This window comes from Apodemus sylvaticus, chromosome 6 (assembly GCF_947179515.1).
Source record: "Apodemus sylvaticus chromosome 6, mApoSyl1.1, whole genome shotgun sequence".
Lineage (NCBI taxonomy): Eukaryota > Metazoa > Chordata > Mammalia > Rodentia > Muridae > Apodemus > Apodemus sylvaticus.
This window is the reverse complement of record NC_067477.1, coordinates 67,604,937-67,620,970: the sequence shown is the minus strand read 5'-3', so window position 1 is coordinate 67,620,970 and position 16,034 is coordinate 67,604,937. Positions and strand designations below refer to the sequence as shown.

At 43.7% G+C, this 16,034-nt stretch overlaps 1 protein-coding gene across 2 annotated transcripts in view; it reads left to right on the top strand.

Moving 5' to 3' along the window:
• Positions 1-14,966, top strand: part of LOC127687323 (signal recognition particle 54 kDa protein) — a 157,032-nt gene extending 142,066 nt beyond the window's left edge. Inside the window, exons 1-5 of one of the 2 annotated variants that reach the window (XM_052185838.1) lie at positions 14-254; positions 6,103-6,276; positions 11,178-11,244; positions 12,651-12,748; positions 14,083-14,966. In XM_052185838.1, coding sequence (XP_052041798.1) covers positions 174-254; positions 6,103-6,276; positions 11,178-11,244; positions 12,651-12,748; positions 14,083-14,289 — 627 coding nt within the window. In that variant the 5' untranslated portion in view covers positions 14-173 and the 3' untranslated portion in view covers positions 14,290-14,966. Of the gene's footprint in view, positions 1-13; positions 255-6,102; positions 6,277-11,177; positions 11,245-12,650; positions 12,749-14,082 lie in introns of those variants that run through there. The other variant, XM_052185839.1, reaches the window with a different exon arrangement.
• The last annotated feature ends 1,068 nt before the right edge of the window (positions 14,967-16,034 follow it).

Sequence of the window (16,034 nt, the reverse complement as noted above, 5' to 3'; positions counted from 1 at the left end):
GCCCCGCCCCGCCCCGCCCAGCGCCGGCGATCCGGGCCCGCCTTCGCCGGGAGGGTGTACTAGGTGCTGCAGCCCGGGCGGCCTGGGCGATCCGGTAGAATCCTTCGTGCGGGCGGTGGGGAGCGTTCCTCGGACTAGCCTCCGTGTCGCCGCTGCCCGGGCCGGCGGTGACGATGGACCGTGAGTCGGGATGCGCGGCAGCGGGAGAAACCGAGGCAGCGGCCGCCGCGGCGTTCGGAGACACGACACGGCAGGTAGGGCGGCGAGGGGCAGCCTCTGGACATTTCGGGGTTACTTTCCGTGTCCTCATTTTGCTTGGGTAAATAGCGGTTGCCGAGGCAAGGCGCCGCGGCCTCCGTGCCCGGGCTTTCCGGGGAGACTCCAGCCACCGGTTGCCAGAGAGAGAAAACAGGCGTGTCCCGGAAAGGCTGACTGTCCTTAAAGTAGCCTAAAGCCAGGGGCGACAACCCAGGGCTGTTAAGTCGGGGTCCGCCTTGCGGCGGCGGCGGCGAGGAACCAGGGTTTAGTGAATAGCATATGCACTATAAGCTAGCTCAGTCTACTCAGCCCAGGGCCCAGACTCGGGGAACTCTGCAGTGCTCACCCTCAGGCTGTCTGACCACATCAGTTAAAGCAGTCTGATCTGGACAACCCTCGCTGAGACTTTTAGTCTTCAGTTCATCTAATCCTTCTATATCAACGTCTGGAGATGGGTTCACCGATGAGGTGACATGCTCAGCTCAACACAGACATGTGCTAACCGCAATTGTAAATCACAAGGAAAGGACGATACCTTAAGACAGTAAAATAATCTTGTGATACTAACTTTAATATATTTTAATCCTTTGGAGAAAAACGGTTCCGCATATAAGTAATAAAAAACTACTAGTGAAGTGTTTTACATTCTCTTTACTTTATAATTGGGGTGTGTGGTGTGTTAGATGGGGAGGGAGAAAGAGAGAGAAGGAAAGATCATAGGACAACTCAGGTGTTTAGCAACTGGGCTATCATTGCCCTTCATACTGTCCCCCAGTTATGACTGGCCACACTGTAAATCCACATAAGCCACTAGAGGCTGCTGGGGGCTGTCTCAGTCATCACTAGTTTAGGAAAAAGAAAATAGCTTTAAAACTTACCGCAGGAGGACATTTAACTTTGGCTATTAAAAACTCAGAATTCGCCGGGCGTGGGGGCGCACGCTAGTAATCCCAGCACTTGGGAGGCAGAGGCAGGCGGATTTCTGAGTTCTGAGGCCAGCCTGGTCTACAGAGTGAGTTCCAGGACAGCCAGGACTATACAGAGAAACCCTGTCTCCAAAAAACAAAAACAAAACAAAACAAAACAAAAAAAAACCCACAACACTTCTGAATTCTACCTCTTGTAAGAAAGGTGCTTTTTCAGTAACTTCATATTTTACAATAAATAGTCGAGTGTTGGTTGGGCACTTCTCCAAAACTACCGGTTCCTGACTTCTGCTCTGACTGTGAGTACATCGCTTAAGTTGTAATCTGCTCTACATCTGAGCCTCTGTGGACTCTCATCCAGAGTTCAGGCACTTAGGAGGCTTGAGGAGGGTTGCCAGCAGTGTGAGGCCCCCTGCGTGGGCCACCACGGTGTTAGAATGAGGTGGTTGAGGGGAGGCTCTCCACACTGCCCAGCTGACTCGGAGCGCTTCATTTCTCTGCTGGCTGTGCTGCTGCGCTCACTCCTGCATCACCTGATCACAGAGGAAGCACAATCGTCCTCAGCCTGCTGCCTCTTACTTCAGGAGTGGCTCCTTGCTTTGCTTTAATATTTAGTTGTTATGTTAACTTCTCATGGGGAAGCACAAGCAAACCTCCAACTACCCGAGATGGGCACCACCGACACACCGGAATGCAGGTTTACCGCGTCCATCCTGGTGAGGCTGTTTATCAGGTCTTCTTACAGAATAGGGATGAGTTCCTCACAGGAGCACAGGTGACCCAAGCAGTTGGACCACCATCTTGTCCCATCCTGTCACAGGTGCTGAGTCCATAGAGCCTCTCATTTAATCAGCCTTTTGCTTCTAGATGTAGTCTCAAATCTCCCAAGAGCATTTGCAGTTAGGGGAGGATCGATGGCCGACATCCAGATAGGGGTCTCCCAGCCCTCCCCTCAGGAGTGCTAACAGGACGGTGCCAGTCACCGTAGACCTGGCCACCCATGTATTTTGCTCTAGCTTCCAGGGCTAAGGCTCATTCCAAGATGGCATCTTGTTACCTTAAGAGGTGGGGGGGGGGGGGGGGAATGCTAGGCCACAGGGTTTTCAGTCTTTCCAAAAAATAGTCTTTTGTGTGTGTGTGTGTGTGTGTGTGTCGTTGTATGTTTGGGCCCCTCAGGCAGGCAGGGTTGAATGTGTGGTGCTGGAGTTTCAGCAGTGGCGAGCCATCTGACGTGGGTGATGGGAACTGAACTCAGGTCCTTTGAAGAGGACGGAGTGCTCTTAACTGCTGAATCATCTCTCCAGCCTCAGTTTTCATAGTCTTGATTAAAAATAAATATTTAAACAGTGACGTCAATAGAGAAAAGGGTAACCCTCCCCGGAATACCCCATGGCCTTTTCTCCTGAGTTCCCATTACACAAGTGACAAAGGATTCTGTGTACACACTGCGTCCTTGTTAATACAAACTCACACCACAGATAGAGACTCTTGGAATTCACCAGTTTTTTTTTTACTCTTAGTCATATTACTGAACTAAAAACACCTCTGAGAACTGAAGGGGTTTGCCCAGTTTGAGGAAGAGGTCTGTTGAGAGCCGGGAGGTGGAAGAGGCTACTGATGACTTATATTCCTCCTCGCTCTCTTAAACAAACAGAGCAACCCCATCCGAGTGTGGGGGCTTATCTTTGTAATCCTAGCATTTGGGAATCTGAGTCAGGAGGGTTGCTGTGAGCTTAAGGCCAGCTCAGGCTACATTTTGAATGGTAGACTAGCCTTGGCTACACAATGAAATCCTGCCTCACAAAGGAGAAAGGGGGTGGGAAAGGGAGGGAGGAAGGCCAACCTGCAGCACAGTGCAGGCAAGGAGGAGAAACAGTAGACACACCATATTCTTACCTGGGCCCTACCAGGCCACCTAGGATCTGATGGGACACTGTATCCAGACTCTTTTCTGAATGGACTTTTAACAGAGTCTCGGCCTCAGTACAGCTGAAGAGTTAGGTTTCAGCTCAATTCCTTTCCTTAGTGCCTGTTTCCAGGGAGAGGTGCTGCTGTCTCTGCGCACCAAGAGCTGCTGTTGACCAAAGGGTGTGGTAGTACCTACGCCATGCGGCTAAAATCCCAGTTGAGGGAGATAACAGAATAATTCCAGGTATTGTGGTTTTTGGGGTTTTTTTTTTTTTTTTTTTGGATTTGTTTTTTTCAAGACAGGCTTTCTCTGTATAGCCCTGGCTGTCCTGGAACTCACTCTGTAGACCAGGCTGACCTCAAACTTAGAAATCCGCCTGCCTCTGCCTCCCAGAGTGCTGGGATTACAGGCGTGCGCCACCACTGCCCAGCCAGGTGTTGTGTTTATTTTAAAAGAAGACCAAAGCATTGTGGGCATCTACAAGAAAGACAGTACCTATTAAAAACAGGAGAGAGACAGGAAAGAGGAAGAGATCTGTCTCCAAAACAAAACAACAAAATCCCACTGCTCCTGAGACTCAAGACTTATATTATGGTTAACCATAAAGTAATGGTTAACCATTATATAATGGACATTATATTTCTTACTTTACTACTGTTAGAAAATTATGTTTTCAGATATTTGGATTTTTTTTTGAAAATGAAATTTATATAACTGGCAGTAAATTACTTTTTAATAGACGTTTTATGTGTATGAATATTTTGCCTTTTTTTTATGTATGGGTGCCATGAGTGTGCTTGGTAACTAAGTGTTGGGTCCCCTGAAAGAGGTCACAGCCCACAGGCTGAGAACTGCTGTTAGCTACTCTGTAAAACCTAAGATATTACTACTTGACTTTTACACAGGGTTTGCCTAAAATGATGGGCCTACAATTTGAGATTTACCGTGTCAAAAACAATGGTTAATTTTTGTTAGTATGTGTATGAGTGTGTTGCCTGCATGTCTGTCTGTGTACCATGTACGCTTGCTGCCCACGGAGGCCAGATGAGGGTGTCGGGTTCCCTGACTCTGGAGTTAAGGTGGTTGTAAGCTGGCCTGTATGTACTGGGACCACACTTAGATCCTCTTCAGAGCAGCAAGGGTTGTTGTGCCCCACCTCTTTTGTGCCCCACCTTCTTTTGCTTGGTTTTTAAAATAGGATCTCTTATAGTTCAGGCTTACCTCAAATTTGCTGTGTGGTAGAGGCTGGCCTTGAACCACTGATCCTCCTGGCTCTCCCTAAATGCTGAGATTATAGGCTTATACTACCATAGCTGTCATAAATCTTTTATATGAATTGTGATAATTAAATGCCACTAAAATTATTTCATACCAAGTGTTAGTCAAAATTTTTATACTTACGTACTTTTGGTACTCAAAAAAAAAAAAACCTGTGAATCATGTTTTAGGCTTTCTGTTTTTTAGATTTTAAAAACTGTCAAAAAGTCAGGATTAACAGGAATTTTATGCTAGTCTTTATGACTTAGGACAGGATGACAACAAGTTCCATCCCTGAGACATGTTTTTGTTTTGTTTTGTTTTGTTTTGTTTTTAGTTTATAATCCCAGCACTGGTGAGGCAGAGACAGGTGGGTCCCAGCTTGCTAGCCAACCAGTCTGTCCTGCTTAGAGAGTTCAGGACCAAGAAGAGATCCTGTCTTAAAAAACAATGATGGATGATACTTTGATATCCTCAGACCGTAATACAATTAGTGCATAGATTCCCTACCCCCAAACACATCTCTTTGTTAAAAAACATACAAACAAACAAAACAACAACAAAAACCCTGTTGTTACATACATATATACAGATAATACCAAGTTATCTGAAAATTCAGGTATAGAACACTGATGGGTTTTTAGACTTTCTTTGGCACAATGTTTAAAATCCTCCCCTGCGCTTCAGGCTTCAGAGGTGGCTCCGCAGTAAACTGGGCATGACACTTCCAGAAGACCCCACTATACCACTCCTGGGCATATACCCAGAGGATTCCCCAGCATGTAATAAGGACACATGCTCCACTATGTTCATAGCAGCCCTATTTATAAAAGCCAGAAGCTGGAAAGAACCCAGATGTCCCTCAGCGGTGGAATGGATACAGAAAATGTGATATATATACACAATGGAATACTACTCAGCTATTAAAAACAATGAATTCATGAAATTCTTAGAGAAATGGATGGAACTGGAGAACATCAGCCTAAGTGAGGTGACCCAGTCTCAAAAGAACACTCATGGTATGCACTCACTGATAAATGGATATTAGCCTAGAAGCTTGGAATACCCTAGAAACAATTCACATATCAAATAGTGCCCAAGAAGGAAGGAAGGAGGGGCCCCTGGTCCTGGAAAGGCGCAGTGCAGCAGTGTAGGGGAATACCAGGACAGGGAAGCAGGAAGGAGTGGATTGGGGAACAGGGGGAGGGAAGAGGACTTATGGGACTTTCGGAGAGAGGGTTCCAGGAAAGGGAAAATCACTTGAAATTTAAATTAAGAATATATCAAAAAAAAAAAAAAAAACAAAAAACAAACTCTTGCTACTTTCAGAGAGGACCTGGATTTGGTTACTCACACCCATATGGTGGCTCACAACCATCTGTAACTCCCAGGGATGGGGATCCAGTGTGGGCCCAGGCACACATGCAGTATACATACAATATTATTCAGGTAAAACACTCATGCACATAAAAATAAATCTAAAAAATAGGTCTCTCTCACTTTAAATGCCTTTAGTTGGGCCATGCATCCTCTCAGGAGCCTTCATCCCCATAGAGTTTTATCAGTTTTGGGAAACTTCTTGGCCCTAAAAGGAGTTGGATTTAGGATTCCTGGGGTGTATAATTTTTTAAATTGCTTAAGGATCTTTCTAGTTTCTTCAATCTTTAAAATAAAACAATCAAACACCTGTTAGATATACACTGGAAGACAGACTCACTCAAAACTCATGTTCTTAACTTTTCATTGACATAGATGAGTAATGAAAGAGGATTTGAGAATGTAGAACTGGGAGTCCTGGGAAAAAAGAAGAAAGTCCCGAGGAGGGTCATCCACTTCGTCAGCGGGGAGACGATGGAGGAGTACAGCACCGACGAGGACGAGGTGGACAGCCTGGACAAGAAAGACGTGCTGCCCACCGTCGACCCGGTAAGCTCGCTCGCTCGCTCGCCCGCCACCACGGCTTGGCCTGCCTCGCTTTGTTCCTTCAACATTGAACGAAGGAACTGTTTGGAGTTTAAACCAACTACCATCCATTAGGATTGGTAGAAAACATTATTTTTACATAGTATGGAAATATTTCCAATGTTTCAGTGGCCTGAACCAGTTCTGCTTCTTTGTAGCAGAGCTCGTTAGCAGTGTGAACTTGTGGGAGGCTCTAGTAAGTGCAGCTTTTGAATCTGAATCCCTTTCAGTTCACGGAATGAGTGTTCTTCGAGGTAGCAAAGTCCACTGATCCTGCGTATACAGCGGGCACCTCTGAGAGGTCCTGGTGTAGATGGGGCAGGGGCTTGTATAAACTGTGTGGGGGTACGGTCAATGAACAAATACGTGCCCTATAATTAAGAAGGCTCTAAACGTGCTATAAATGAAACCTAGAAACATATTAGAGAATTTAAAAATTATATTTAATTTAAGATGTTAATTTTTATAAGGTTTAGCTGAGTAAATTTTTAGCTATTAAGAAAAGAAATTCCTGGGGCTGGAGAGATGGATCAGTGGGTAAGAGCACTGACTGCTCTTCCAAAGGTCATGAGTTCAAATCCCAGCACCCACATGGTGGCTCACAACCATCCATAAAAAGATCTGATGCCCTTTCCTGGTGCATCTGACGACAGCTACAGTATACTACTTACTTACTTATAAATAAATCTTAAAAAAAAAAAAAGAAAAGAAAAGAAAAGAAATTCCATGCCAGGCTCAGTACTTACGCCTTTAATCCCAGCACTGAAGAGGCAGAGACAGGTGGATCTCCGTAAGTTTGAGGCCAATTTGTTCTACAAACAGAGTTCCAGGATAGCCAGGTCTGTTACATAGAGAAATGGAGTCTCAGAACTGCCCCAGCCCCTTAAAAAATCAAACAAAAAACCCATTTCCACATTCTATAGTACAGAAAATATTAAAAGTACAATATACTCAGAGTAGCCAGACATGTTGAATATTAGAGGTAATCCATAAAGTAGAAGGATTGTTTGGATAAATGTTTTTCTTTTAAAGCACTCTGGAGAAATTAGTTAGAGCTGTCTTAAAAATGTTTGTCTCTAGGGCTGGAGAGATGGCTCAGTGGTTAAGAGCACTGTCTGCTCTTCCAAAGGACCTGGGCTCAGTTCCCAGCACCCACATAGCAGCCCACAACTGCCTGTGCCAAGGGATCTAATGCCTTTAGACCAATGCCTATAAAATAAAGTTAAATAAATCATTTAAAAGATATTTCAATGTTTTAAAATCATTTTCAGCTGATGTGGCAAGAGGTGGAGGCAGGAGGGTCAGGAGTTCAGGGCCAGCCTCAGCTATATAGCAAGTTTGAAGCTAGTCTGGAATATATGAGACTCCGTCTCAAAGTGGGGTGAAAAAAAGAAAGCCTCCCCCCCCCAATAAAACCCCATTGTCTCAAAAGCTATTCAGAGTTTCCATAGAAACAAGAGTGGCACATTGTCAGAGAAAGTCCGAATCTTTACCACTTATGGATTCAGTTGAACTCCAGCTTGCATGCGGTACAACTTCACCTGTTTAAAGTATAATTTAGTAGTAGTTAGCATGGCACAGCCTGGGCACAGGCGGTTTTAGCACATCTATGCCATCTGGAAAAGCGTTCCTCCCTTTCTACCCTCCGTGTCCTCCCTCATTCCTGGACAGTCTCTGTGTGCGTACGTAGATTTCCTTGTTAGCACAGCCTCCTGTGCTGTCTGTCTTCTTTCCTTTGATGTTTTCATGGTTCATTCATGTATAGCATGTGCTAGTGCTTTGTTCCTTTATTATATTACAGAATACCCGGATAATCCTTATTGTGTGACTATACCACATTTCATTCCTTCCTTGAGGAACTTTGCCCGATCACTTTCCATTGTGGCTACACCACTTTTTGTTCTTTTTTTCCACTTTCATTTTCATGTGTGTGGGTGTTCTGCCTGCCTGTATGACTGTGTACCATGTATGTGCAGTGCCTATGTCTCCTGAGTGCTAGGATTTGAGGTAGGTTGCTACCACACCCAGCTAGAGTTAATTCTTAGGCCTTTTTTCTTTTTAAGTTTCTAGTGTCAGACTGGGTGTGGAAAGTACCAAGTTCAAGGCTAGACCAGCCTAGGCACCAGAGTGAGGTTGTGGCTCACTGAACTGCATAGAGGCCTTGCAAGTATAGTTTCTACATCCAGGTCTTTGGAACTGGTTTTGTTTTACAACAACCTGGAGCCAACGCTTGCTCAGAATTCAAGGTTATCCTCCTGCTTCAGCTTCTTGAATGCTGAGATTACAGGTGTGCTCACAGACGCCAGCAGCCACATCTGTTCTGAGTTAATTTTGTATATGATATGGGTGAGGGTCAGATGTCATACTTTGCCATGTGATTTTCCAGCCTTCACAGTGTAATTTGAAAAATCTCTTTCTTCAAGTAGGGTCTTAGTTACTGTTCTGTTGCTGTGGAGACACCAGGACCAAGGCAACTCTTATAAAGGAAAACATTTGAGGGCTTGCTTATCTTTTCAGAGGTTTAGTCCACTGTCATCGTGGTGGGAAGCATGGTAGCACAGAGGCAAACATGATGCTGGAGAGTTGGCTGAGAGCTATATATATCCTTATCCGATGGCAGGAAGAAGGGAGGATGTGGACAGACTCTTTGAGCTTTTGAAACCTCAAAGCCCACTCTACAATGACACACTTCTTTCAACAAGGCCACGCCTTCTAATCCTTTCAAATAGCTCTACTCCCTAGTGATCACACATTCAAATCTGAGTCTATGGGGGCCATCCTTATTCAAACCACCATGAATGATCTTGCTGCCTTTGGTAATCCCTTTGACTATTGGACATGGCTTTATGCTGGACTTAAGGCTTCCATTAGTTCTGTGAGTCTGTTCTTGTACCAATACCCTTCCTGGCCTCTTGTCTTCTGGGATGCTGGCATCCAGGAGCACTCTCCTGTCTTTGGTATCGATTGTGAGACTGAAAATGTGAGTACTGGGATTGTTCAGTTTTTTCTCTTTTCAAGATTGTCTGGTTCTTCTTGGTCCCTTAAAGTACGATGTAACTAATTAGTTTGTCAACTTCTGAAGAGAAGGCGGTGGAGATCTTATTGAATTATAGGCCTATTTAGGGAGAGGTTCACAACCTGTGGGTTCCAACCCCCAAGGGGCCACACAGCAGATATCCTGCATATCGGATAGTTACCTTACAGTAACAGTAGCAAAATTACATTTATGAGGTAGCAACGAAATGATTTTATGGTTGAGGGTCACTACAACTTGAGGAACTATATTAAAGGGTTGCAACCTTAGGAAGGCTAAAAACCACTGGTTTAGGGACTACGGCCATTTTATTAACCAGAGTCATTTGAAAATCAAAGGTCTTGAGAGGGAAGACAGAGACACATTTTTGAGGGAACAGAAAAATGTGTGGTTTAACCTGTAAACTCAAAGCCTGAAAGAGCCACAGTGTAGACCCAGGTATGTGCTTCTGAGATGGTGACATGGCTCTGGGGAGACTTGAGCCACCTGTGATTTTTGGCTTAGCAACATTTGTGTCCAAGTAATAGGCTGGATATCTCCTCAGCCGGAGCAGGGTTGATAGTCCTTGCTTCGGTGTTGGCTGTTACTCTCTCTAGAATCAACTTCAGAACTGTCCAGTGGGAACATTTGTGTTTTCTTTTGCCTGTGTAGGTGTGTGTGTACTCACATGTATACTGGTGTACCCGTGCATGCATGCGTGGAGACCATAGCTCAGGTGTTGCTCTCTGGAGCTATCTGCTTTGTTTGACAAGGAGTTTTGACAGGATTTTTCACTGGAATCTAGAGCTTGCCATTTAGGTAGGCTGTTTGGCCAGCAAGCCCCAGAGAGGCGCCTGTCTCTGCCTCCCCTGTGCTGGAATTACATGCACACACTACACACCAGGGTTTTTATGCCTAGTTTGTCTTTTCTAAGTAGTTTCTTATTCATACAACACAAAACATTTTATAGAAATTTCATACTATGTTATAGAAATTGTGTCTAGCATGGTGGTGCATGTCTTTAATCCCAACACTCAGGGCACAGAGGTAGGGGGATCTCTGTGAGTTCAAGACCAACCTGGTCTACATTGTGATTTCCAGAATATGCAGGGCCTCATACTGAGACCCTATTTCAAAACCAACCAACCAACCACCACCACCAACAACAACAACAAAAACAACAAATAACAACAAGAAGAAGACAGGAGGAGACTGGAGTCTTTTGTGACTATGCCTTTTGAGTGTGTTGTTGCATGGTTTTCATCCTAGCCCTCAGGGGGCAGAGGCAGGTGGAGCTCTGTGAGTTTGAGGGCAGCCTGGCCTTTGCAGTGAGTTCCAGGACAGCCAAAGCTTCAGAGTTAAGACCCTGTCTTAAAACAAACATATATACATATATAATACATACACACATACATACAAACATACCAAACAGCTAATCCTTCCATACTTTTTACTATTGAACACTCACTTGATATCCTCCTAATTACCCCCTATTTCTTTACCAGAATTCTTCTGCTGTAACATTTGTTAGCAATATCTGCAAGGTCCTTTCTTTGTGCACTCTCCTGGATGTTCTTATGAAGAATGAGGTCAAAAAAGCAAGAAAGGAGAAAAGCTGAGGTACTCAGTCCAGCCTGAGTTACAGCGCCATTCCATTGCTAAATGTTTTTAGTCCTTCTGTGGGTGAACCATGAAGTGTCTTTGTGGATTTGGATATACTTAGGTTTCTATTTGACTGGGTTCTTCAGTGCTTCCTATGGATGTCTTGTAAGCCTGCTAAGCATATCATTTAGTTCACTCTGGTTTAAAGATACTCTCAGATGAATGTTGCTAATCTGACTTCTTGTTGCAGACAAAACTTACCTGGGGCCCCTACTTATGGTTTTACATGCTGCGGGCGGCCACATCCACCCTCTCAGGTACTGCCCTTTGAACTGAATATTATATGACTGCTCTAATATGTTCTGCACACGGCCGTTATCAAATGAGATGTTCCCACTGAAACAGAAACAAAATAGGGAGCTGTTTGTCCTCTGTTGGTAGCCAGCCAGCACTGGAAAGCTATTACTCTAGCGTGTACAAATGGCCTTCAGTTTACAGTTGTGTTAGGAGACAACCCAGGGCCAGACCAACAAGCAGACTTGATTCCTGGAATCCCTCAGGGAAGAACTTCCTCCTCACAAGCTGTCCTCTGACCTCCACAGAATACACTGTGCTACCCTGTTAGTGCAATAATGAAAACAGGCCTGGAAAATGGCACCACTAATGCAGATATGTTTTAAAGCTGTCATCACCCCTGTTACATTTGGTTTCAAATGGCTGAAAATCTCATCATGGCTCACTGCCTATTCTAAAGCCTTTTTAAACCATATATGTATTTGTATTACTTTTTCCTCCTTGCATACCAGCATCTTACCTCTAGTCTGTCATGTAGTTACAGGGAAGCCTGCTTTTTTCCAGGTAATGCTTCTCATGTTGCTGAGGACTGAACTGGTCCTGTACATCCCAGGCAAAAACTCTTCCACTGCTATGTCCTAGCAGTATTTCACTTCTTAAATAGAAATGTAACTGATAGTTGAAGGAACTACATTATCAATTTATGTAAGTTAGGTTAATGTTTAAAGAATAAAATTTACTGCTTCCAATGAACTAGTTGATGACTCTGTCCCTTTTTTATTTCATTGGAGCAAATTATGGCTAGTATTTGAGTCAACATTTCCTGAGCCTGTATTGTGTGTGAGACAGTTTAGTGTGACAAAAGAACACAAGCTTTACGCAGCTCTGTATGGGAATGTTGGCTGTTTATTCACGTTGCAACTATGACACCAAGCCTGGCCTCACTGCCCGCCAGAGCCTTCTGTGTCAGGTGCTGATTTTGGTGAGACAGAGTACATGACAAAAGAACTTAAGGGTTTGTTCTGGTGCAGAGCTCTAGGGCACAGTCCATTCTGGTGAGGAAGTCATGGGCGCAAGACCAGCCCTCTTCCCAGCGATACTCTACTACAGTATGTTGTCCTAAGGACTAGACCTGTACTTGGTAAGAGAAGAGTTCTAACTGTGCCAACCTTGGCAGCACACATGGAATCTCAGCACTGTGGAGGCTGGTGGAAGATCGCTGGTGAAATACACTGAAGTCCCTGCTAGAGAGTGAGGCACTGTCTCAAAACACACAGGGAGATAGAGATGTGAACGGACTGGGTGTCCAGGACGGAAGTGAGAAGACTCGGTTTAAGGATAAAACAGTAACTCTTAAATTCTTAGTATTACATAAGATGCTCAAGAAGTGCTTATGGTGTTGTATGTCTTTTAACTTTTGTATCTTTAGTGTGTGACTTTCTTGGAGAGAAGATTGCATCAGTTTTGGGCATCAGCACCCCAAAATACCAGTATGCCATTGATGAGTATTACCGGATGAAGAAGGAGGTGTGTCTCCTCTTTTCACTTTATTGATGGTTTGGAGACTCGTTGAGCTTCGTGGCCATGTGGATTCCCAGGAGCCCAAAAGTCACTCCTTCACTTTGTGCAGTGCTAGACATCAAACACAGGAACTTACATGCCACACAAAGGCTCTACCACTGAAGACAGCTTAGTTTATCAAATTAATATGCTTTGTGATTCTTCAAAATTCAGATTTCCTAAGGTATGCCAGCTTGTCTGCCAGTGCTAACAAGTGAAGCTCCTCATGTGTATTTGATCTTCATGTATCTTTCGGTATTGACACTTTAAAAATGAAGAAACAACTTCCAGCTTGTGTAAGTAGGGAAGTAGTTACTAACTTGTATAAGCCTCAGCTCCCTGTCATGAGAAGTCCATCCATCCACTCTTGGATTAGTGTGTAAAATGCTCATAACAGCCCCTGGTGTGTACTGATGGGCGCACAGTATGCTGGAGTTAGGTAAATGGCTAGAAGCCATGTCCTTGGAGGGCTGGATCTAGAGGAGGCCTAGAAAGAGCACCTTTATTTGTTGTGTGGCTTCAAACATGGTTTTTAAAAAACAAACAAAACAAAACAAAACAAAGAAAAAAGAAGACACTGTACACCTTGATTAGAGCCTCCTGGTCTCATTCAGACCACGTAAATAGCTTCTGAAGTTTCCTGCCTGATCTCAGGGTCAAAAAAGATGCCACCTCAGCTGTGAAGAGAGATGACTGTAGTGGCCGTGCTTCCTTCTGTATCACACTCTCTTATGTGCCTTAACTTCCCTGCTAGACTGTAAAGTTCTTGAGGGAAGGCCAGGGCTTATCTATACATTGGTCAGGTGCTTAGCGGAAAGCAAGTCATTCAATACCATTTAATGAATGAACCAACCTGTTAACTAACTAGGATGACACCTTATATTAAAGTAGGACTGTAGCTATTTTGATACTTTATTAGGCTAACTCAATTCAAGTCTCACAGAAGCTAAGTAGTGCTGGGACATCTACCTTTTAAAACAACTATTTTACTTTGAGAACAGAAGAAAGGGGCAGGTTTGGTTTGGTGGTAATAGTTCTCTCTCTTTCGCCCTGTGTGTCTGTGTGTGTCTGTGTGTCTGTGGTGTGTGTGTGTCTATGTGTATGGTGCTGGGGATCAAACCTGGATTCTTACATGTATTTTAGGCATGCACTTTACCACTGAGCTACATCCCTACCCCAAAAGTATGTCTAGATTAGACATGTTACTATAGTTTTTTTTGGGAAAAAAAAGATGCTATTGAGAGAAGGAATATTTGTTCTTTTGGATATATTGTTTTAATTACTGTATTTCCCATTTTTAGGAGGAGGAAGAAGAAGAAGAAAATAGGATGTCAGAAGAAGCAGAAAGACAATACCAACAAAACAAGCTGCAGGCTGATTCCATTGTACAGACAGACCAACCGGAAACAGTGGTGTCCAGCTCATTTGTGAATATTAATTTTGAAATGGAGGAAGACTGTGAAGCAATTAAGGAAAACAAACAACGCCCAGTCTCTGTCCCACCATAGAATGAAATTACTGTATATAAACCCCAAACTTCTCCAATCAGGAACTTTTTATGTTTTTAGTGGGACTTAAAACAACTATTTATATTTTAAATTATTAAGGGAAAATCTTTCTTCATTCTTATGCTGTATCTATTACAGTCAGGTCTGAAGTTGGGATATTTTTGAGTTAAATTAGTGACTCCCATTTCCCACCCCCCATGCTGAGGAGCAAACCTTTCAGATACACTCACTAGACTCTATCATAAGCCCAGTGCTTTGGTTTTAAGACGATCTTTTATAAAATGTAAGGACATTTAGCCAAGCATGGTAATACATGCCTTTAATCTTAGCACGAGGGAGGCAGAGGCCGTGGTTCTATGTGAATTTATGGCCAACCTGGTCAACATAGTGAGCTCCAGCCTAGCCACATGGTGACCCCTGGTCTTAACAAAAACTAAAGGCATTCTACATTAAGAAAAGAGTTAATTAAGTCATTAAGAGTTTTGGTTTGGGGGCATTTGGGGTTTTTTGTTTTTTTAAAGGTTAAGTACTGATTAATAATAATTCTAACAGCCTGAGTATAAAGTACCCTAGAGTTTACACAAGGAGGGTTCAGAATGTGTAATAAAAGGAGCAAGATGGAAGCACTGTGGATTTCCTTTTGTTGAGAATATTATATGGAAAAGATTGGGTTTTCATTTTCACTGTAAGCCATCCTTGTGTTTTTCAGTAGTTATTGAACTGACTTGCTCTGATCACAAATTAACACGACTGAATGGATCTGTAGTTGAAGTCACCTGTTGATACCTAGGATGACCCACATGGCATCTTGGTCATGTCACAGTCACGTCACAGCCCTTTATGATCATGGGCAGAGGAGCTAACGGGCTGAGGAATTGAGGACAGTTTGCCTTGTTCGCCATCTTGAAGTAGCAGTGCTAAGCTGAGGGGACAGGTCTGGCCACTCCTCTCCTTACTAGGTTACTCCTTTACAGAGTTATAGAACATGAAGCTACTTTTAAGTTATTCCTGAATGTGTGTTCAGAACCTTGTATCTGTATAACTCTGATTTATAGCCAAATGTAGATAAAGAAAAATGTGGGGAGTGTTTTAGAAATCCTCATCGTTTAAAAGCCTTAGCTCTAAAAGGTTTTAGAAACATGGTTATAAACCAGCCTTCTAAGTACCATGACCCTTTCCATCTTAAATGTGTATACAATTCAAACATGGGTAAGTGAACACTGTAGAGACCTGCCAGTGGATTTCAGCAAATTCAACTCAAAAGGTGAATTTTCAACTGAATAAGAGTTTCTGTTGGACTGACATTTATTAAGGCTCAGAAAGCATGAAGTTGTCCTGAGTTAGGAGCTGATAGCACCCTCATGGGTGTAAACAGGTGACTTAGCACTTAAGAACTTATCTTTCCATTGTGTAATTAATGTCACTGTCAGTTCCAGTTTACTAAAAATCTGTCTCAGTTGATAGTTGCTAAAACATGCTGGCCTGACCTCTTGCTCTTGATTTGTTTTTAACTCTGAGACGGTGCTACCACAGACACTTGGTTATGAGGTGAAGGTGGGTGGTCTACAGGTGACTGAGGCCTTCTCTCCTCAAGTCTAGTGTCTGAGCGTATCTTCAGGCCTGTGCTCACAGCCAGGGGTGACCACGCAGGTCTGAGCTTCCTGGGCTGACTTTTTTGCTGCTTCTTTGGCACTGGCTGGTGGGTGATGTTTAGTTATTCACTGTGCCTTACATTTTTATACTTT